The sequence below is a fragment of the Nicotiana tabacum genome, chromosome 1, assembly GCF_000715075.1.
Source record: "Nicotiana tabacum cultivar K326 chromosome 1, ASM71507v2, whole genome shotgun sequence".
Lineage (NCBI taxonomy): Eukaryota > Viridiplantae > Streptophyta > Magnoliopsida > Solanales > Solanaceae > Nicotiana > Nicotiana tabacum.
The window spans coordinates 213,094,525-213,117,852 of NC_134080.1; the positions used below are offsets into that span (position 1 = coordinate 213,094,525).

The 23,328-nt window shown below is 35.9% G+C and overlaps 1 protein-coding gene across 3 annotated transcripts; it reads right to left on the reverse strand.

Moving 5' to 3' along the window:
- Positions 1-9,797: 9,797 nt before the first annotated feature.
- Positions 9,798-14,301, reverse strand: LOC107808442 (ADP,ATP carrier protein 1, mitochondrial-like). 3 transcript variants are annotated; one of them, XM_016632968.2, is made up of 4 exons: positions 14,174-14,301; positions 12,153-12,666; positions 10,941-11,312; positions 9,798-10,375 (listed from the first exon to the last, which is right to left on the reverse strand). In XM_016632968.2, the coding sequence occupies exons 2-4, from the start codon at positions 12,642-12,644 to the stop codon at positions 10,076-10,078; spliced, it is 1,164 nt and encodes a 387-aa protein (XP_016488454.1). In that variant the 5' UTR covers positions 12,645-12,666; positions 14,174-14,301; the 3' UTR covers positions 9,798-10,075. The 3 variants fall into 3 exon arrangements, with proteins under 3 accessions (XP_016488454.1, XP_016488452.1, XP_016488453.1); XM_016632966.2 differs by having other exon boundaries at positions 9,798-10,390; XM_016632967.2 differs by having other exon boundaries at positions 9,798-10,390; positions 14,053-14,187.
- Positions 14,302-23,328: the final 9,027 nt, after the last annotated feature.

Genomic DNA, 23,328 nt, shown 5'->3' on the forward strand with positions numbered 1-23,328 from the left:
AACGTGCCCACAGTCAAATTCCTTATGAGAAGGTGGGTTTACTTGAGAAAATGAAATTTAAAAGGTTTGAGCCCAAAAAATTAAGAATGAGGAAATATAAAAATAAAAAAATTGACTAAAATTTGACTTTTGACGAAAGAAAAATATTTTTAAAATTAAATATAAATACAAATAAAATTTTGTGGTAAATATTTTTTATTGGTTTTCTACTCGGGTATCCGTATTGAAGTCCAACTAATTTAAATTTGTGTTACGTAAGATCGAATAAAAAAGAAAGTACCTTACCATAATTTTTTTCATTATCATGGCTCTAAATTTATGATAAAAATGACATTTACGTACTATATTAGCTTGACTACATGTTAGTAAATCACCTTATTCTGTCGTATGCATATGAAAAAAAATCACCTAATTTTTTGCTTCTACCGAAATTCTTACTCTAGTTTCCCATGATATTTATTTCAGCTACATGGATTGCTAGCCACTTTTGGCTAGCCACTTTTGGATGCCATACATAAACTTTAATTTTTCAGCAGAAAGACAATCATGTCAATAATATTGCAAAAGAAATTGCTTATATATGCAAGTTCGAGCGAGGGAGTAGTAAGAAATGAGTTGCAAAGCCTATATTTTTTACCTTTATGTTTCTTAGTTCCTATATTTGTGAGTATGATTTGTAGTGATGTAGTAGGGGCAATATTTTTGTTACTAAAAAATAGCTCTTTATGGTTCTAGAGAGAGACTCTTACCTCTCTCTTCAATTATGATACCCCCCTAACATGGCTCCATCCCCATCCCTTATTGAGGACCCATTCCCCTCACCACTACGAAAATCACCCGATCCATCGGATCCCACAGTAGCACCAACGGATATTGAAGCTTCTTCAATGAAGAACTCCTTCAAAGAAATTCTGAACGACAATCACTTGACAAAGTCAAGCGTCTATCTCACAAGTTACCATCAAGTGGATGCAGCTCTGAAAGCTCCATTAGAAGAAGAAAATGCGGAGAAAATCCTCTTAATCCATCAAATACTCAAACCTAAGCTCCAACAGCTATGGTGCCCCAGTGAGCACCCAACTATCATCGACTTAGGCTGGGACTTCTTCATTGTGAAGTTTCAAGAAAAAGTTAATATGGAGAAGGCCCTACACGGAGGCCCATGGTTCGTTATGGGCCATTTCCTCTCAGACCGAAATCGGGAACCCAATTATGTTTCGAAAAAGTCCAAGATCCAATTAACAGCCACATGGATCAGACTGCCCAATTACGCACCGAGTTTTATGATAAGGAGATTCTAGAAAGAGTGGGAAAAAAGTAGGGAAATTATTGAAGATTAATACTTGCACATCTGCCACTCTCAGAGGTAGATATGTAGGGATTTGCATTCAAGTTCCCGTAGACATCCCATTTAGAACTTCCATCGTAATTTGAGAGCACGAACAACAGATTGAATACGAGAGAGGGGGAATCTTGCATAAAGGGTGTGGGAGGATAGGTCACACAACGGGGAAGTGCACAGCTACACGAACTCTGAAACCAATGGAGAAGCCAGAATAATCCACGGCGAAACCACAATTAAAGTGAGGCAAGGATTCGATTACAGTGGAGTTCCCTAGACGGACCAGAAGGAAAGCAAGAGTATACCATCCACCAAAACAAGAACACATGGTTAAGAAGGTAAATGGATGGGAGATTGGCCATGTAACGCCGGAGGCAGGTAAGTTTGCCATCCTTGGGGACTTAGGGAAACGATGACCAGGGTTGAAATCCTAACAGGCCAAAAAGTCCAGGGCCAAAGAAAAGACAATGGGGCCAAGTCTCTGTGCCTAGATGGGCCAACGGACTTGGGTCTATAATAGTATAGTCAAAAAAAAACCTGACCGAGTCTTAAACATTTTTGAGGTTAAAGCTTTTAGCCCAAAGCCCAAGCACGTGTCCAAACCCAACTCTAAGAGCGGGCACACGAAGACCACACGCCAAAACCAAATACGCTCCTCTCAGAAAGACCATGTCTTCCAAGGGAAAGAGGTAACAACTAATAGAGGTAAGTTCGATATACCCACCTCTAACCCAAAAATGATACCAACCACCTTCTCCAAAGGTCATATCATGGGCCCACGATTGGGGTTAAATCCATAGGCGATAGCCTCATATTTGATGAATAGGAAAGAGAGCTACTCTCTCTGAGAGAGCTACCCACTAAGAGCTCTCATTCACCTCTCCCTTCCCACTACATTTAGCCTCTTATTGACTTGACAGTCCCAGCGCCTCCAAAAAATTTATAATGATGGGAAAATCGTGTGCACAAAATCCACCTAAGGCAAATGAAGCCTTAAGAACTACTAAAGGGATGCCTTCTACAATCCAATACTCTTTTACCCCCTACTCCGATAGAAAATAATCAGAATCAGAACAATATGCAAACTCCCCCTCAGAACCAGAACATAGAGGAAGAACAAGTGCCTCTAATGGTGACAACAACAACCTCACTGCTACCAGACCACCTTCTCACCTCTTGGATGGAAATAACACTGCAGGGAGCAGCCTTTCCACTAAACCTCTAAATAGGGTATCTGCCAAGTAGCCACTGCATGCCTCAACCATGCAATGTTGAACTATAGGCATCAACTGTGGCTAGAAACCTTGGTACAAGTCTAGGTAGCGCTCAACCAACAAATTAGTTGAGTGCACTGATGGACTAGATCATCCACTCCTTACCCTTCTTCCCCCCTAGTGACATCAGGGGAGGAGATTGTAACCCCCCTCCCTATTCTCCCAATGGACACCAGCATGGACTAAGACCCCACCTCTAGGAAAACCCAGATAGTAGGATCAGAAAAGGTCCAAGAGCACCTGCAAGCCTCCAACACAGAGCTGTCGGTCCTGATCGCAAAGATGGGAGTACCAAAAACAAAGGCAGTGCTCCTACAACAGAAGGAGTTAATAGAGTTCAGAGGGCATGTGGGAGAAGTATTTATCTCACTATGCCCAAAAAGCATGAAACCGTGCGGGGTAAGCCTATGGTTAGCCTCAAATTCAAACTCAAGAGACTCATCTATAAAGCTAAGCCCAGTTCTAATTCAGGAAGACAAACAAGACAGCTCTGTACAAGTGAACATGGAGGACAACCCTGTGAAAGGGAAGGCCAAATGCCTGAAAAAGAATTCCCCATCATACCTCAAGCTGTTAATAAATTTCATCATCTGGAATGCTAGAGGTGCCAACATTAGTGAGATTAGGAGGCACTGTATTGAGATGGTTAAAATGCACTAAGCCTGCTATAATAGTCCTCCTAGAAACTAAGATGATTAAGCATAAGCACCTGTCAGGAACTGGGATTCTTTAGGCAAATCCAAAGCCCAGTTATTGGCCTGTCTGGGGGCATTGTCATCATGTGAAAGGATGACCAACTCAAAATTGATGAAGTTTCCACCACATACCAGGGTATTAATGTCATGGTCAAGGTAATCCCCTCTTCCAATTCTTGACTTTTCATGGTTGTTTAAGCTAGTAACACTTATGCACTTGGGAGGAACCTCTGGCAGCAACTCAAAACTATCCCTGATAACTATCAGGGGAGCTGGCTAGTAGGGGAGCTGGCTAGTAGGGGGACTTCAATGAAGTCTTGAGAGCTAGAGACAAGTATGGGGGAATTGCATCTCTGCTCTTATGGCTAATCTTTTCTCGCAATAAATAAACCAGTGTAAGCTGATTGACCTTGGTTTTAAAGGCAACAAATTTACCTGACTAACATGAGATAAAGGAATAGAAGTCGACTAATATTGGAAAGACTAGATAAGTATTTTGCTAATGAGGATTAGATCCAGGAATTCCCTTCAAGTACAATTAGCCACTAGGAGTGGGCATAAAATACGAAAAATTGAATTTCAAACTGAACCGAATTAATTTGATATTTCGGTATTAGTTTTTCGATATACTTCGGTACAAAAAATTTGGTATTTCGGTATGGTATTTGGTATTAATTTTTTGATATTTCGATATGCCGAAATACCAAAAATTCCTAAATATAAGTCCAAGCCCAACTCTATTTCTATTTTTCAGCCAAATAAGCCTAAGCCGAATACCCTAAGCCCCCTAATTTCCTAATCCCTTAGCGCGCCTAGCGGCCTCTTTAGGCTTAGAGACAACGGAACTACGGGCACTAGCAAAAGATTAGTTTTCTCTATTTAATTATCAAGATTATATTTTATAAGTTTGCCTTTGAGTGGTTAAATTCTTAGCAGAAGTCAGAAGAGACGTTAGGCAATAGGTATAACATAATATTGGGAGATTTGAAAGGTTTTGGTATGATACCGAAATCGTACTAAACCAAATAAGTAAATACCGAACTACTTTGGTACGGTATTTGGTATGCACAATTGATATACTGAAGTACCGAACCATAGTTATTAAATACTGTACCGGAGTACCGAACGCTCACCCCTATTAGACACCTTCCTAGAACCCACTTTGATTACTGCTCTATGCTTATTAATCTTTGGTTTAGGCCTAGCAACCTCATTAAAGCTTTTAGATTTGAGCCTATGTAGTGCAGCCATTCCTCCCTCACTAATGTGTTGCAGCAGGCCTATGGAGGTAACTGTAACCTTCTTGAAGGAACTACCAAATTCCAAGACCAAGTTACTACTTGGAACAAAACAGTCTTTGGTAACATCTTCCATAAGAAGGAACATTTACTAGCTAGGCTTAGAGGTATCCAAAAATCCAATGCCTACCCCTTCAGTCCATACCTCTAACATCTAGAGGGTTAACTCCAAGAAGACTATTCATCTATCCTTAGAAGTGAAGAGGAATTCTGGAAAATTAAATCTAGGATAAACTGGCTTATGCAGGGGGATGCCAATATAAAATTCTTTCACTCCTCTATTCTCAACAGGAGAAGAAGGAATGAGATCCTAGCCCTCTAAAATGAGGCAGGGAAGTGGGTAGATGACCATAAGAGAATTGAGGATACTATTATCCAGCTCTACTCATCCCGATTCACCACTGATAATCAATCTTCCACCAAAGGTAGAGATACCACCCCTTCATGACTCTCATACCCTTTCACATAGGGACCTAAACATTCTTAGTGCCCCCCAAGGAATAGTGAGATAAAGATTGCTTCATTCTCTTTCAAACCTTCCAAAGCCCATGGGCCTGATGGCCTACATCCAATGTCTTACCAAAAGTACTGAAATATTCTTGAGAGTAAGGTAACCAACTTTTGTAAGCAGATCTTCTACAACCTTGAAATGAACCCTAAGGTCAATACCACCCATCTGTGCATAATCCCTAAATGTGCTAATGCAAATGTGCTGAAAAACTTCAGACTTATTAGCCTATGCAATACTATGTACAAATTGGTCACTAAAATCATTGTTAACAGAATTAAGCATATGCCGCCCTCTATCATAGGCCCTAGCCAAGCTAGCTTCTTATCTAACAGGAGAGCCTGCGATAATACCATTATTGTGCAAGAATCCATTAGTCATTTTAAGAAAATGAAAGGCAGAAATGCCAACATGATCCTAAAGATTGACCTGAAAAAGGCCTTTGATAGGTTAGAATGGTCTTTTATCATAGACACATTGCTTTACTTTGGTTTCCTTAGCACCACCACCAAACTGATTATGTCCTGCATCTAGTTCTATTTTTGTGCTTGTCAATGGGAGTATGACTGAGTATTTTAAGCCTAGTAGGGGCATCAGACAGGGATATCCTATATCTCCCTACATATTCATAATCTGTAGGGAGAAACTTTCCAGAAACATTGATGCAAAAGGGCAGAATGGGAAATGGTTTCTCATAAAGATCAGTCAAACAGGGCCAAAAATCTCCCACCTCTAAGGTTTAGCTGTAAGTCTGGCCAAAAGGTAAATAACATCAAATCTAAGGTTATCTTCTCCACAAACTGCCACCAAGAGGAAGTAGATAGACTAGCTAGGATATTGACAATTAAGCCGAGCCTCTCTTTTGCTAAGTACTTGGGCTTTCCCATCTTCCACAAAAGACCCATCAATAGAGACTATCAGTTTACAATAGATAGCATGCAGACTAAGCTTGCAGGCTGGAAAACCCATTTCCTGAATATGGCTGGGAGACCGATACTAGCTAAGTTCTTTCTTGGGTGCATCCCTGGCCATGTCATGCAATGCATAACACTCTCATCCCAGGTGTGCAACTAAATTGATAGAATTAAGAGAAATTTCATCTGGGTTACCACTGCTGCAAAAGGAAAATGCACCTAATTGGGTGGAAAACTGTGACAATGCCTAAGGAAGAAGGGAGGTTTGGGAGTGTAGACAGCTGAGAACAGAAACATTTCCACCCACTAGCCTAGCATGGAGGATGTACAATAATACAAATGCCATGTGGTTCAGGGTGCTATTCCACAAGCACTGTACTAGCAGAAACCCTTCTAGGTAGGGGTGTTCATAAAAACCCGAAAAACTGAACCAAACTGAAAATCGAACCAAACCGACCGAAAAAATCGATACTTTTTAGGTTTGGTTTTGGTTTTGAATTTTAAATATCGATCAAATTTGGTTTGGTTTTGGTTTTAATCAAAAAATAACCAAAAAAACAAACCAAACCGACTATAGAAGTAGCTATTTAAATTTATTATTATACCTATATATATGTATATTTTTATATAAAGGTTCTAAAATTTTATGGTACATATTAGTCGTTTATATTTTTAGTCTATTTTTTTACTATTATAATAATCTAATTCTTTGTCTTTACATTCTAGTTTAGTTGATAGTTTTCTTTTGTTAAGTACAAGAATTTATTTCATGTTAAAAATAATTAATTTTTAATTGAGTACGTAAATTATTTATTACTATTTGATTCAATTATCATCAATATATCTTGGTAAGTGATAGATTTCTCAAAGAGTAATTGGTTTGATAGTGTTACGTTAAAAATATAGTCTCCGAAATATGTGTTTGATAGTGTCTGTCTCATATTTATGAAAAAATAGGATAAATAACTGAAAAAATCGAAAAACCGACCAAAACCGATAAAAAACTGAATCGATAAAAAATCGACTTAATTGGTTTGGTTTGGTTTGGTTCCAATATTTGAAGAACTGACTTACTTGGTTTGGTTACTTTTTACGGAAAAACCGATCCAAACCGAACCATGAACACCCATACTTCTAGGCACATTGCCTCTAGGGCTTGGCAAAATGTCAAAAATGGCTGGCAGGTCTGTAGTAAGGCTATTAGATGGGTAGTTCATAAGGGGGTAGAATTAACTTTTGTGGTGACAAATGGATCCCTGGTATAGAGTCCCTTAAGAGCATTATCGGTGGCCCACTCAACAAGGGGGAGGAGAGTTTGAATGTAGGCACATGCTATAATGAGAGTCACTAGGACATCAGTAATATCTCATTTGACCTCCCTGAGGAGGTAGTGTCCACTATCAAGTCTATCTTTGTTAATTCCAATTCTGGCAATCTGGATAAGATTATTTGGAACCAAACGGATAGTGGCCTCTTCTCAACCAAAACTGCCTATACCCTCATTGGAAGTCAGAACCATCATCAAGTCTACAACTTTGGGAAAGACTTCAACTGGACATGGGGTCAAAAATTGTTCAACAAGATAAAATATTTCCATTTTTTAGTAACCCATACTGGCCGTTGTTGTTGTTGTTGTAGTAACCGATACTAGGTTCCCTACAACTCAATACCTACACTCAAGGGGTATGAACCTAAACCCCATGTGCTTCTTCTATAACAACAAGGAAGAAACCATATAACACCTACTCTTCAAATGTGACAATGCTAACCAATGCCGGCAGAAGTTAGCTGAGCAAAGTCATTCCAACCTTAGTATCCCAAACTTTGTTATTAGCCAAGCAGACCGGGTGCACACTCTTAACAAGGTTAAGCACCAACCCTTCAATGACTTTCTTAAATGGGGTCACTTAATCCATTTCATAACCAGGAACATCAATAGCTTCAACCATAGGAAGGATATGTCCCCTTTAGAGTCGCCACTAACAAGACTGCAGAATTCTTGCACATAGCAATATGAGGAAAAGAGCCCAGACACAATATCGTTATCTCTGTTAAATGGCAGCTCCCAGGTAGGGGTTGTTACAAGCTAAACACTGATGGTGCTTACAATCAAAAAGATAAAATGGGGGGAATAGGAGGGGTAATTAGAAACAACAATGGGGATTGGGTAACAGGGTACATGGGGAAAATCAAGTGCACAAATACCCTCCATTATGAGCTAACAACTTTCTTGCAGGGCCTAAAAATGGTAATATCAAACAATCTAGTGCCCTCGGAGGCCATTGTGGACTCGACAGAGATAATACAATGCATAAATAAAGGTCATCTAATATATGATCCCCTGATTTGTGAATGCAGGTCTCTCCTAGCAGCGCTGGGACATCTACCAGTAAACCACACATTCAGAGAGGCAATAGAGTGGCGGACAAGTTGGCAACAAAAGCAGGGAAACAATTGAGAGAATGTATCAACTTTTTGGTAGTTCCTCCGGTGTTTGTCAATGAAGCACCTTTGGCAAACACCCTAAGAACTATTTGTGAAAGAAAAAGTAAAAGTTGTAATATTGTAAATGTAGCATTGGACTACTCACCGTTTGGTACGATGGGCTTAACTTCTCAACAGTCCAATGTAAGAACAATCTTAACTTAGTATTATAACATAGTATCCTCTTGACAAAAAAAATATCTTTGTTACTAGCTTCTTTTTTTTTTGGAACTGATTGAGTTAGTTTGCTTGTTTAGTAAAGTCATTCTTCATGATCAATTAGATTTTCTAATTACCCATAAAAGTCAATAAGAAATAAATATATAAATAATTTTAATTTTAATTTGTCTTTTAATATACTTAATTATAGATATAACTCATGGGGATATACGTGTAGGATTTTCATATTATATTAAGTTTAAGTGTTTAATTTTAAAACACAGTAGGTGTATCTAAGGCTGAATCAAATGGGGTATTTTAGCGTAACTAATCCTTAAATTGTTTTGAAGGAGTGAGCGTAATTCCTAAATGCAATTTATAGCTGCAATTAACGATTGCGATTTATAGCTGCAATTGGCGACTGCGAATTATAAGTCGCAATTGGCGACTGCGAATTATATAAGTCGCATTCCGGTATATAAGTCGCAATTGCTAAACACCTCCCTTTGATCACCAGAACCCTTCACCCTTTCGTTCATGTTATTATAGTTACCGTCACAAAACGAGCTTCTCTGCAACTAATAAGCACTGTAATTATATTTACACGCATCGCTAACTTAATATTAATCATTCAAGATAAACTTTATATGACTCGCAAGCATAGAGTGCAACATAGCCGATCTCAACTTGCTCGGATTGAAGCTTAGTTGTTGTAAAGTTTTCTAGAAAAAGGTCAATTAACTGATGATACTAATGCAAAACATACTTCACAATGTGAATTCTCAACAAGAAACTTTGCATTCTTATTGCTCGAGCCTATGCCTAACCAGCGGCGGAGCCACCTTATGTTAAAGGGGTATCAATTGACACGCCTTCTTCGAAAAAAATTACATTATTTAACTAGGTCAAAAATTTATTTTTATACATAAATAGTATATGTTAACTCTTATTTTCTTCATATGTTTTATCTTTTTATATTTTAACACCACTTATTAAAATTTTGGCTCCGCCACTGTCCCCAACTAAGCCACCATAGCAATTTATACTAATATTACTACAGATCTCAAGAAACACAAAGGAATTGAAGCAAAACAACTCAGTATAAAATTTGTGAAGGAACTTGCACTTGATGAAAATGCTCAATAGAATAAGACTATACACTCTCAAGGTAAATTGTAGTACATCTTTTCATATAGACAACCACAGATGTAACTTTGAAGTAGCTTCTAACGGTAAAAGCAACCACAAATTTGTATAGTTTTGCATAAACTTTCAAGATATAACTGAGGACCTCTAGACTCTCGATAACATTGTTCGCGAAAATTATTCAAAAGCCAGACACAGACAACAATAATCTACACAACCTTAACCGGTCATCTTCGGCATTATCACTGCACCATATTAACTGCCGCCACCAGATCCATATTTCTTTCCGAAAACAACGAGCTGCAGTTTATCATACCCTGCTAGCACACCAGCACCGGCAACAGCACGTAGTATATTAGCTCCAGCACCTTTGAAAAGTGACTTGGTGCCTTCTCTTTTCGTTATCTGAGAAAATGCATCTAGTGAGCCCTTGTACTTGACTGCTTCTCCTGAAGTCATCATCATTCGTCGACGCACTGTATCAATCGGGTAAGACGCCAAACCAGCACCAATAGTAATACCCCACCCGAGCAAAAAACTCGCAAAGAAACTATCCTGTGAACACCAAAACTAGCAACAATGTTCAGAGGCAGATCAAAGATTTAAGTTCTGTGGGTTCAACTTTACGATTCTTATCATTGAACCAATCATATATTTGAAGTTATGGGGTCGTATATACTGTATATTGCAATTTTAGTAGATTTTTGCACATAAATTTGTACTTCGCATTGAAAGTACTGAGTTCAAATTAATCCGGTATTACAAAGTTGCATCCACCCGGACAGCGTTAATAACAGTGGTGGAGGTAATCAGGTTAAGACCAAAAGGTCTCCCGTTCAAGTATCATCAATATGTAAATTTATATATATAACTTATTTGTTCGTATTTTTCTCACTGGTGTGTGCTAAAAGATGTCAATTTGAATCGCCTTGTTAGAAATTTTTTACTCCACAACTGATTAATAGCCACCAATTCTATGCATACAAAACAGTGAGAGACAAAAATAATGAGGACTAAACACACATAAATCATACATATATATGCATCTAAACAGTTAGCATGCATATTAGGACTTCATGAAATAAAAAGCACATAGAACCAGAGGATAGATACTCCATACCTGCAAGTTACCAACTAGAACCAAAGGTTTAAGGGAATCATATATTCCAAAGTACAAACCACGGTAAACAATTATTCCCACACATGAGATGGTGAATCCGCGGTAAAGCCCAACAATACCATCAGATTTGATGGTTTTCCGGTAAACATCAAGCAAACCATTAAACTGCCTCTCACCGCCCTTTTTCGCAGCTTTAGCATCATTAGCTAGGCGAGTTCTAGCATAATCCAGTGAGTATACGAACAAGAGAGATGATGCACCAGCAGCACCACCAGATGCCAAGTTTCCTGCAAACCATTTCCAGTAGCCATCCCTCTCTTTCTTGAAATTAAACAGTCTCTTAAAGTAATCTTTAAAAGCAAAATTCAAGGCCTGTAAAGACAAATCTTCAGTATTAATAGTAGTAAAGGTCACAAAAGAAAATACTTTTATCGAATCAAAATAACTGATGCAACTCGTAAGTTCCCTCGTTTCCAATGCCTATCACTAGAAAGTTTCAAAAGTTTCACAATCGCTGCAACAATTTTCCTTTGAGAAAAAACACAACCAAAGAAAAATGGAAGCCCGGTACACAAAGTATCCCGCGTTCAAGTAGGGTTCAGGGAAAGGCCGCACCCTAAGGGGTGTGATGCATACAGCCTACCCTAATGCAAGCGTTAGTGGTTGTTTCCACAAGCTCGAACGCGTGACCTATAGGTCATACGGAGACAACTTTACCGTTGCTCCAAGACTCCCCTTCCGAGAAAACACATTCAATTCAACAATAAAGAAGTATGTTTAACAAAATGCAGTGAACACTATTCAGATGATCAATGGTAGAAGCACTAGATATTCCGTGTTGTTGGTAACATCAAATTTAGCCATTTCCTGCATCTCTGGTACAGAGGCGAATGCCGCCTTTTGGCTATGGGTCATCTGACCCCAGAACCTTCGACACGGAATACAGATATATATGTAAGAACTACTAAAATCTCAACAAATGTCATATCTGAACCGATAATTTTAACAGTACAATGAGTTCAGTGTGAGGTTGAACGCATTAAATTTAAATCCTGGATCCACCTCCACTATGGTAGGTAAAGTACCCTCAAATTTGTCTAAGAAGAAACCAAAAAGCATTAAGTATGACAAAAAAGTAAAGTAACACCCTACTTTAACAATAGTAGACAAATTTAATTTTGGATCAACCAACAGAAAGTAAGGTTAGTAAACCTGAGTGGGGAAATATCTGATGACATTTGCGGTATTGCCTCTCCAAAGAGAAAGGACGCCTTCATCCTTAATAGTTCTTGTAAAGCAATCAGTAATCCCTTTATACGGTTCAGAAAGTCTACCGGATTTGATCATCTCGTCCTGATTCTGTATCAAAAGCTTAACTCTCTCAATTGGTGCAGCGGCCGTCTTAGACACAGCAGCAGAAACTCCTCCCATTAGAAAATCGACGATAAAACTGGTGGTTTTCTTTTCTAACGGAGCTTCAGATGGAGCCCGTATAAGAACACAAGCACACAATGGCTCAAATTTCAGGATAGTAGCTTGGCGAATCGCCATAAAAGGACCGTGTATAATTTCATTGACATATCCAACAGTCATATTGTGTGAACCAGTATGCTTAGAATGTGTGTAGGGAGATATTCGAGAGAACAGGCACGAGCGCCCATGTATTTTCTGATATATAGATGGATGTTGTGAAACATCCCCCATGTTTTCAGATCAATGCAGCGACCTGTAAATAAGACAGAGCAAATATTATGGCATCTTAGAGGAGCAACAACTTCCAGTCTTCCAATAAACCAAACAAATATACACTAAAATAATGTTAGTGTCAGTTCAAGTAGCAAGAGCAAAAGTTTATTCAAAAAGCAAATAGTTAGTAGGGGCGAAGCTATGTTTGGCCGAGGGTGGTCAACTGAACACCCTTCGCCAAAAAATTATAATGTGGATAAAATTTTACTTGTTATTGATTAAAAAATAGGCTTTGAACACCCTTGCATAGCCCACCGGCAAAGGATGTTCAAATTCTGAACACCCTTATTCAATTTTCTGGCTTCGCTACTGATAGTTAGCCTCCTATATGTGGCGGGTGCTTGTGAAAAGCAACTTTGGATATTAGCATTCCTAATAAAAGGAAAATTCTCGGCATTTGACGAAGATCTTTCTTTAATAGATAGGAATAAATGTTGGATACATAGGATAATCTATAGGATCCATTCGCTTCTTTATCTCTAAATTTTTGATAGAGTAATTCATAAACGAGAAAATAGAAATTCAATCACTATTGATATAGTAATCTTAAAACCAGGATCACAAACACATTCGTGCATAGATTGGGACAAAAATTGGGAGTATGAGGAACCATATACACCACCATAGATTACTAAACGTACAATTCCACAGGAAGTATAAAGTTAAAATATTTCTAAATATAGAAAGTTGTTCTTTTTATGACAGACTAAAAAGGAATCTGAATATAAAAGGGAGGATATCACATAAATTGGGACAAAAGGAAGTACTTCCTTTGTTCCATTTTACATGACATAATTTTTTTGTTAACTATGATTTTCCCGACGTTTCTAATTATATTCTTTAACTACACAATTATTACTTAAATCTTATCTCAAAAATAGTACTACTAAAAAAGAACAAGTACTCCATGAAACATGTACTTCAAACAGAGTAACCATAATAGTAACAGCTCGAGCTAAGATAAAAACAAGAAAATGAACTGAAATTGATATCAATATATCATATGACACAATCCTAAACCAAATAAACTTCACAATACAATGATCAAATGAAGATGAATGACATTCAGAACCAAACAGAATGATCACTAACAAAAACCAAGCAAGCATAGTTCATACTTACATATATATATATATATATATATATATATATATATATACCAAGCCTTATAGGTCATACTTACATACATATATATATAAAGAAAAATAGTATTTAGCGGGGAATTGATCCCTCCTCCTTAGGGTAAATAACTCAATATTTAACCAAGTACACCTTCGGCCGAGGGCCAGGAAATAGTATTGAATCAATTTTAAAAAATATATACATAAAACACTTAGTTTCGCTGAAAGACCATAAGTTCATGTACCTATATAATTTGAGCCTAAATCCGCTCTTGTATTATATATATATATTCACACACACACACAAATATTGCACATAGTATAGGTGGTTGTGTGTGTGGAGAAAGAGAAGAGAAGGAACTATACCTAAGAAAGTTGGCTAGAAAATTGGAGTGGAGTGAGAAACCTAAATTTTCCGCAGAAGCAGAAAAAGAGCAATTGAGAAGAGAGTAGCGATATGAAAAACAGAAAAAATGAAGTGTCTTCGAGAAGGTGCTCGGTCGGTGGAAGAGTTTTCCTTATTGACCCTAAATTTTCCGCGAAAACTTGTCTAACTGCCATTGGCGCGTTAAAACCAACGGTTAGACTTGAATTCAAATGTTCACCCCCATCAGTTATACTTGTCTTGGATAAAAAACCAAAGAGTCTTAAGTTATATTTACTGACAGTATAATTAAATTTTACATGTTACCTTTCGGATTAGCCGAGTCGGTTGAGCAGGGAACTTTCTATATAGGAGGTCTAGAGTTTGAAATATACTTGCTACCTCTTCAGTCGAGCCCATTGCACGAGGCTTGTCTTATGTGGTTTACCCTCCTATGTAGTTTGCGGGTTATTGCATAGGACCAGAGTTTATCTGTCCGCATCTGAGGGATAGTGATTGCGGATTTCCTTGTTTAATATATATACTCACTCTGTTTACGATTTATCCATAATAATGATAGCATTTCTATAAGTCCTGAGAAATAATTTAGCGAATGAGTAGTTAATGGTAATGATAAAACAGGAAAAAAAGATTATTTTTCTCTTGATTTATATTAGTATAATAGACAAGTAAAAGTTAAAATATATTTTTGTTATAGTGGATAAATAAAAGTGAAAGGAGTGAGTATGTTGTTTGACCGACTCTACTTATAATATAGGTTACTCACCCTTCTTCTGAGTTGTTCATGATTGAGCTTACACTTGTAATTAACTTTTAAATAATATTGTAATTGTACAAAAATTAATTTCAGCCGTACGAAAACCAGAACTTGTAAATTAACAAAGGCGAAGCTCATCTCTCCAAAAACTTTACTAACACTGCTTGTTTGGATGGTTGTTATCATTGCATGGTATTGTATTGTTATCTCAAAATAATATTTGTTTTGATTATTTAGTTAAAATTAGTTATATTGTATTGTTAAATCTATTGTTTTGAAATAATGAAAAGTCCCATTTTTTAAAACAATCGATTAGGTGTGGTGGGATTGTTTCCTATTTTTCTTTTTATTTATGCCCTAACTTATTACTTTATAATTCCATTTCACCCTTTTATCTTTTTTATTTTTTTATTTTAACTCCAACCTATAACCTACGTTTTGTCTCTTTTTTCCTACTGCCACTTCCAACTCCAACGTCAGGTATAGGTTTTGCCTTCCTTTTGTTTCATTCTTTCTTCTACTTTGAGTTGTAATTCCAATTTTAATTACTTTATCTCCGATTAGCTATATAATATTGGTTGTTTTCAAGTGGGTAAAGTGTTATTATTATTGTTTTTAATATTATTAACTTGTTCAGCTAATTTCGATAGAATTTGCATTAATTTAATTTCTTAATTTATATATAAGACATAATTGGTGATAAATTAGCAGAAAAGGCTTTTTTATAAATTATTTTTATGTGTAATTCTTGATAAATTAAATATTTAAAATAATTGAGGGTATTTTAGTAAACTTATCAGTTATAAATACAGTACGATACAATCAAATCAAATAGCAAAATGTTACTATTTAACAATAACAAACAATACAATCTATCCAAACATTATATTCATAAAACAGTACAATACAATACATTGAAATACATTAGAAAACGATAAATAACAATGATCCAAACAGAGTGTAAAGAAAAATAGCACACTTTCCGTAGGATTAAAATCCTTGGATATCTTTGCTCTGAACCAGATGACTCCTAATGGTGTGATTAATCCTATTTGGAACGGACCACGGGAATCGATAATAAAGAGTTTTTTAAGTGGCAAGTACCTTTCATTTTCAACTCTGCGATAAAGGTTAAATTTCACCTTCAAAATATCGATTAATTGAATCTCTCGCAGGAGCATAATCTATTTTCTGGTTAAATACATTACGAGATATTTTTTCATACTTTCCATATTCAGTTATAGCTATTTTTGCACCTTCTAATCGACCCAAACAACATATACGGATCCCCTCCACCCCTTTTTTCATTACTAATAGAATATTCTTTATTTTACTAAAAGTAAAACGAAATGATCTTGTTTTGTTCCTCGATTATTACAAATTCGAATAGCCAAGAAATTAAAATTGGGAGCACTTGAAGAGGGGTAACAAAAAGGAAGCAGTGCAAGTGCTTACTCGTATTTCACCAACAACTCGCGTATTAAGTATTTGATTTGTCAAGTCCGCACAAAGACATGAAATAATTTCCAACACATAATGCCGATTTTGATGAAGTAGTAAACACGAATAAGAAGAATAAATTTAAGGTCTACAACTTGAAAATGCAAGCGTAACTTGGACTGAAAATGCAACCAGCATAATTTTTTTTTCCTTAAATTCTATGCTCAACATTACATAAATCAGGACGGAGGGAGGCCTACGCATTTGGTTTTAAAATAAGGTTATCTTACTATAAATCATTATTTAATACTTGGTTACTCGGAAATACGGAAAGTATCTCCAAATAAATGGTTTTTACCAAAAGAGAGAAATAATCATAATTTATGAATGAATGTCATTTTTCTTTAAAAAAAAATTTAACTCTTAATGGGCCCAATATTTACCCCTAGAAATGGTAAAAATGACGTGTAGTAGCCACTAATTAAGGGTGTCTTTAATTTTTATCCACTAATTATAATGCTCAGCAAAAATAGCCATCACTAATAGAAAAAAGACAATTTTACCCTTTCTTCCTCTCTTTCGCGTTGCATTTTCATCTGGAATACCCAAGGTGATTTCATGGTCGGCCTCCTCCATGATTGGTCAACAGCATCAATCCCTCAATCCCTTATCTGTGCACATCAATCCCTCAATCCCTTGTCTCTCTCTCTCTCTAAAAGAAAATGTCGGAACCCCTCTTCATTTCACACACTGTTGTTGCTTCTCTCAAGCACAAACTTCAACTTTCAAAACCCAGAAACTTTAGAATAAACCCATGGATGAATTGCAGTTCAGTTCGACTCACAACTACTGCTACTGCCACTAAGTGTAATGGAAAAGTGAATAGATTGTCCCTTTATGGCATGAATGCTCTTGTAACTGGTGGCACTCGAGGCATTGGGTACTTTTTCATTTGCTAGTTCATGATTTATGTTCTGTTTCAAGATATTTATAGTGTTCAGTCCATCTACAATTAAAAGCAACTATTATGCATATTGTTTCCATCCTACAAGTCAAGAAAATGAGAAACAAAGGACATACGTTATAAAGTAATCCTTGTAGAATTAAGAACAGATGTACTGTAAGTGTAAGACCAAGATAAGGACTGTCTGTCCTTAACATTTAAACATAGAATTAAAAGTTAAGGACTTTCAGTCCTTAACTTTTGAACAATAAATTAAAAGTTAAGGACTGTCTGTCCTTAACTTTTGAACCAGAAATTAAAACTTAAGGACTGCATGCCCTTAACTTTTGAACCAGAAATTAAAAGCTAAGGACTGTCTGTCCTTTAACATTTAAACATATAATTAAAGTTAAGGACTGTCAATCCTTAACATTTAAATATGGAATTAAAAGTTAAGGACTGTCAGTCCTTAACTTCTGAACCAGAAATTAAAAGCTAAGGACTGCCTGTCCTTTAACATTTAAACATGTAATTAAAGTTAAGGACTGTCAGTCCTTAACATTTAAACATGAAATTAAAAGTTAAGGACTGTCAGTCCTTAACTTTTGAACAAGAAATTAAAAATTAAGGATTGTCTGTCCTTTAACATTTAAACATGGAATTAATAGTTAAGGACTGCTAGTCCTTAACATTTAAACATGTATTTAAAAGTTAAGGACTGTCAGTCCTTAATCCTTGTAGAATTAAGAACAGGTGTACTGTAAGTGCAAGACCAAGATAAGGATTGTCTGTCCTTAACATTTAAACATGGAATTAAAAGTTAAGGACTTTCAGTCCTTAACTTTTGAACAAGAAATTAAAACTTAAGGACTGTCTGTCCTTAACTTTTGAACCAAAAATTAAAACTTAAGGACTGCATGTCCTTAACTTTTGAACCAGAAATTAAAAGCTAAGGACTGCCTGTCCTTTAACATTTAAACATATAATTAAAGTTAAGGACTGCCAGTCCTTAACATTTAAATATGGAATTAAAAGTTAAGGACTGTCAGTCCTTAACTTCTGAACCAGAAATTAAAAGCTAAGGACTGTCTGTCCTTTAACATTTAAACATGTAATTAAAGTTAAGGACTGTCAGTCCTTAACATTTAAACATGGAATTAAAAGTTAAGGACTGTCAGTCCTTAACTTTTGAACAAGAAATTAAAAGCTAAGGACTGTCTGTCCTTTAACATTTAAACATGGAATTAATAGTTAAGGACTGCTAGTCCTTAACATTTAAACATGTATTTAAAAGTTAAGGACTGTCAGTCCTTAACATTTGAACCAGAAATTAAAACATACGATTTGAAACTCAAGCTACAGGACTTTGTATACAGAAGAACAACAACAAAGTGAAGGACATTTTGTCCTTAAGTTTTTTTATTCAATTTGCAAAACGAGGCCAGTAGAATCAAAGTTAAGGACATAGTGTTCTTATTTTTTTTTTTTGAATTCAATTTCTAAAATGAAGACACTATGTCCGGAATACGGAATTATCATAGGAGGCGATGTCTATAACTTTATCAATCCTCAGTTGATCGCCGCTGTGGTAACTGTTGCTGCTGCTCGTTTCTTCTCTTTGTGTAACTGCTGCTTGTGTTGATAGTGTAGGTATAAGTTATACCAGAAGGGTATTTTCATCCAGTCAGGTATAAGTTTTTTAAAGGAGTGGCTAAAGTCTAAATACATTGAAAACAATGGCTTTAAAATAAAAGCCACTGCTTTTAGTGGCTATTTGTGCCGTTCGCCCCTAGAAATGACGGGGCAAGTACATAAATAGCCATTTTAGGGATGTTATTTAGAGATTAGTCAATATTTATTTTCTCCTAAAATTTTAAACTAAAAATCTTTGTTTTAGGACAACTCAGGACATTTTTGTCTTGAAATTCAGGATGCACGGGCTAATCCCTAAATAATATCCCTTTAGAGTAGCTACCTGGTATAATTTCTATTGGCTGCTATTTAGAAATTAGTCAGTGTGTTTTGAGTTTCAATTTTTCATTTTGATTTTTCCGGACAAAGTGCTGAAGTTTAAATTTTTAGAACAAAATAAGTACTGACTAAACCCTAAATAGTAATATTAAAAATGGCTATTTGTGTACTTCCCCCAAAACAGGACTTCTCAGTGGAAACTCAAATTTGTTGAGGCCAAATACAAATACCGGACACCGAATAGGAAAAAAAAACTAACTCATTCATCTGATTCTATATCAAGTAAATAAATTGAATTTATTATCATGTAACAAACTCTTTGATGAACAAAACAACAAATGAAGTAGTGGACCCCGACCCATATAATGTTTGCCTTTGGTACATGACTGTACTAAGCAGTAGAAATGGCATGGGATAACTACTTTTTAATATGATATTTAGTTTTTATTTCGTATTTTTACCGTTGAGCACAAATAACCATTACTTTATTAAAATTAATACGAAAAAATATTTTTACCTTTCTGCTCTGAGGTTCCGTACCCCAACGTTGTCAAGAGATGCCATGACCGCTGTCCATCCTCTAAGAAAAACCTAAAAGGTACACAAACAAGTAAATAGAGAGGAGCATACATAGATAATAAATGAGAAAGCAAAAACAGTAATCGATAGCCTTCAACCTATTAGAGGGATATATGCGCAAAGACGACCACAGAAGAACAAACCTGAGTTGTAGACCGAAAAGTTGCATCCCACCAATTATAAGTTCAAAAGTTAAGGACACTTGGTCTTGAATTTAGAATTACAAGTTCAAAAGTTAAGGACACTTCATCCTGAACTTAAACTAACAAGCTCAAAAGTTAAGGATAATAGATCCTGAACTTACAGTTACAAGTTCAAAAATTAGGGACAATAGGTCCTGAAGTCGTGAACTTAGACTAAGAAGCTCAAAAGTTAAGGACAAAGCTCAAAAGTTAAGGAGAATAGGTCCTGAACTTAGGCTAAGAAGCCCAAAAGTTAAGGAGAATAGGTCCTGAACTTAGACTAACAAGCTCAAAAGTTAAGGACACTTGGTCCTGAACTTACAGTTACAAGTTCAAAAGTTAAGGACACTTGGTCTGAACTTAGACTAACAAGCTCAAAAGTTAAGGACAATAGTTCCCGAACTTAGACTTACAAGTTCAAAAGTTAAAGACAAGTAGTCCTTAACTTAGAGTTACAAACACAGAACTTAAGGACAGGTGGTCCTGAACTTCGAGTTCTAAGTTCAAAAGTTAAGGACATGTAGTCCTGAAGTCCTGAACTTAGAGTTGCAAGTTCAAAAGTTAATGACACTTGGTCCTGAACTTTTATGAGCAAAAGGATGTTTCGTCCGGGCAGGTAAAGTTTATTAAAGCAGTGGCTAAAGACTAAAGATATTTTAAACAGTGGCTTAAAAGTAAATATATGTGTTATTAGTAGCTAACTAGACACTTCCCCCTACAAAGTACATAAATGGGCCCAATGTTTTAATTGGCCTATTGGGCCTGACATAACTATCCCAACAACTATAGTAGAGTTCGTACTTCACTCTACTGAAAAGAGCGAACCAGTTCATAATTATTACTCTTGAATATGAGGTTCACCAATGTCACGTTTCGATTTATGATTGAAGCACCAAATTTTTTTACTTTAATTTTAAATTTGACAATGAGAGTTTAAAAGATTATTCTTTCTCCACTATTTTTTTTTTGAAAAAAATGATAAGAATTTTTTCTTGGAATTTCATTCTAAAGATGAAGGGGAGCTTTGGCGTAACTGATAAAGTTGCTACCATATGACCAGTTGGTTACGGGTTCGAGCCGTGAAAACAACTTCTTACAGAAATGTAGGATAAAACTGTGTACAATATATCTTTGTGATCCGGCCCTTCCCCGGACCCTGCACTAAGCTGCCCTTTTTTTATTCTAAAGATCCAAATAATTTTTAGGTTTATAAATAGACGAGTTTCGTCACTGCTAAGGGATGTACTGAAATGGTTGAAATTCGTTAGTTTTTAATTATAGGTCTCGAGTTTAAATTCTAATTCTTTTTTTAAAAAAGGTGCACCTTACTCTAGTAAGCCTATTCAATACAAATCCGAATTAATTGAGCTAATGTACTTCATATGCCAATCATTAAAAAAAAGAGAGGAGTTTTCGTTCTTTTTTCTTCGCCCTGCAAGCATTAAAGATCAAAAAATTGAAATAAATAGAAAATGTATTGAATAGCAAAGATGTGTGCAAGTTAATTCAACAGTAATAACAATATACTCAATGTAATTGTATAAGTGGAGTTTGAAAATACCGAACTTATATAGATCTTACCCCTACGTTGTAAGAGATAAAAATATTATTTTCGATAAATTCCGTAGAAGTTGATTCAAAAATCGTAAAAAAGGACGGGTTGATGGCGAGTTTTATTCTCTATCACTTAGAGACAAATAATAAAAAAAGTGAATAAATATAGCATCAATTTTCATCGTCCTCTAGCTATGAAAATTACGAAAATTACATAATTGATCGTGCAGGTCAATTCGATCTTACATAATTGCGTACTGAAGAAAAGGTGGGCATTTCCTAAGCTTAACCCAGTCATAGAATCGTAAAAAAATGACACTATATAACCGCTTTAAAAATAATAGTCGGAAAAAAATATTTATATATATATATATATATATATATATATATACACACATTCTGTATGTTATATACAAAAATTATACATATTTTATTCATTTTTTTAGTTACCGAACATAAATAATTTTTGGCACAGGAAAAGTGATAATACCCTTAGAATAGTCTTGTCGGCACCACACTGCCACCTAAAATTACCCTTTTATCGAACTGCATAGGCCCTGTTATAAAATATAACCCAAAATAACAATATAGAACAAGCAAAAACAAACTAAGAGATAAAGAGAGAAAGAAAGGAAGAGAGATTCTTATTTCTTCTCCAATTGTGTGTATTTTCCTATCTATTACAAGGCCTTTATATAGGCATAAAAAGTGAAGAAAATATGTCATGAAATATGTCATTGAACATACAAAATATGTCATTAAACATTTGAGATGAAGATTATGGAAGAAGAGTAGACATCCAACATAATGTGATATTTATCATAACACTCCCCCTTGGATGTCCATAGATAATGTGCCTCGTTAAAATCTTATTAGAAAAAAACCCTATGGAAAAAAAATTCTAGTGAAGGAAAAAGAGTACACATATTTAGAAATACGCCTTTTGGTTGCCTCGTTAAAAACCTTGCCAGAAAAACCGAGTGGGACATTACCTTGTAAGGAAAAAAGAGTACAACGCGTATTAACTCCCCCTAATGAAAGCATCAACTCACATCCTTGAACCTTCGCATCCCAATTTTGTACACCAGTTTCTTGAAGGTTGATGTTGGTAGAGATTTGGTGAACAAATCAGCCATATTATCACTTGAACAAATCTGTTGCACATTGATATCACCATTCTTTTGAAGATCATGTGTAAAAAATAACTCTGGTGAAATGTGCTTTGTCTTATCTCCTTTTATGAATCCTCCCTTCAATTGGGCTATGCATGCTGCATTGTCTTCATACAAAATTGTGGGTAGTTTGTCACACTTCAAACCACATTTGTCTCGAATAAGATATATTATAGACCTCAGCCAAATACATTCTCGACTTGCTTCATGAATAGCAATTATCTTAACATGATTAGAAGAAGTAGCCACGATTGATTGCTTAGTCGATCGCCAAGATATGGCAGTGCCACCACATGTAAACACATAACCTATTTGAGATCGAGCCTTATACGGGTCAAATAAATACCCAGCATCGGCATAACCAACAAGATCGGGATTGCAATCATTGCCATAAAATAAGCCCATATCGGTAGTCCCTTTTAGATATCGCAATATGTGTTTGATCCCATTCCAGTGTCTCCTTGTAGGAGCAGAGCTATATCTTGCTAAGACATTAACCAAAAAGTTATGTCAGGCCTTGTAATGTTAGCAAGATACA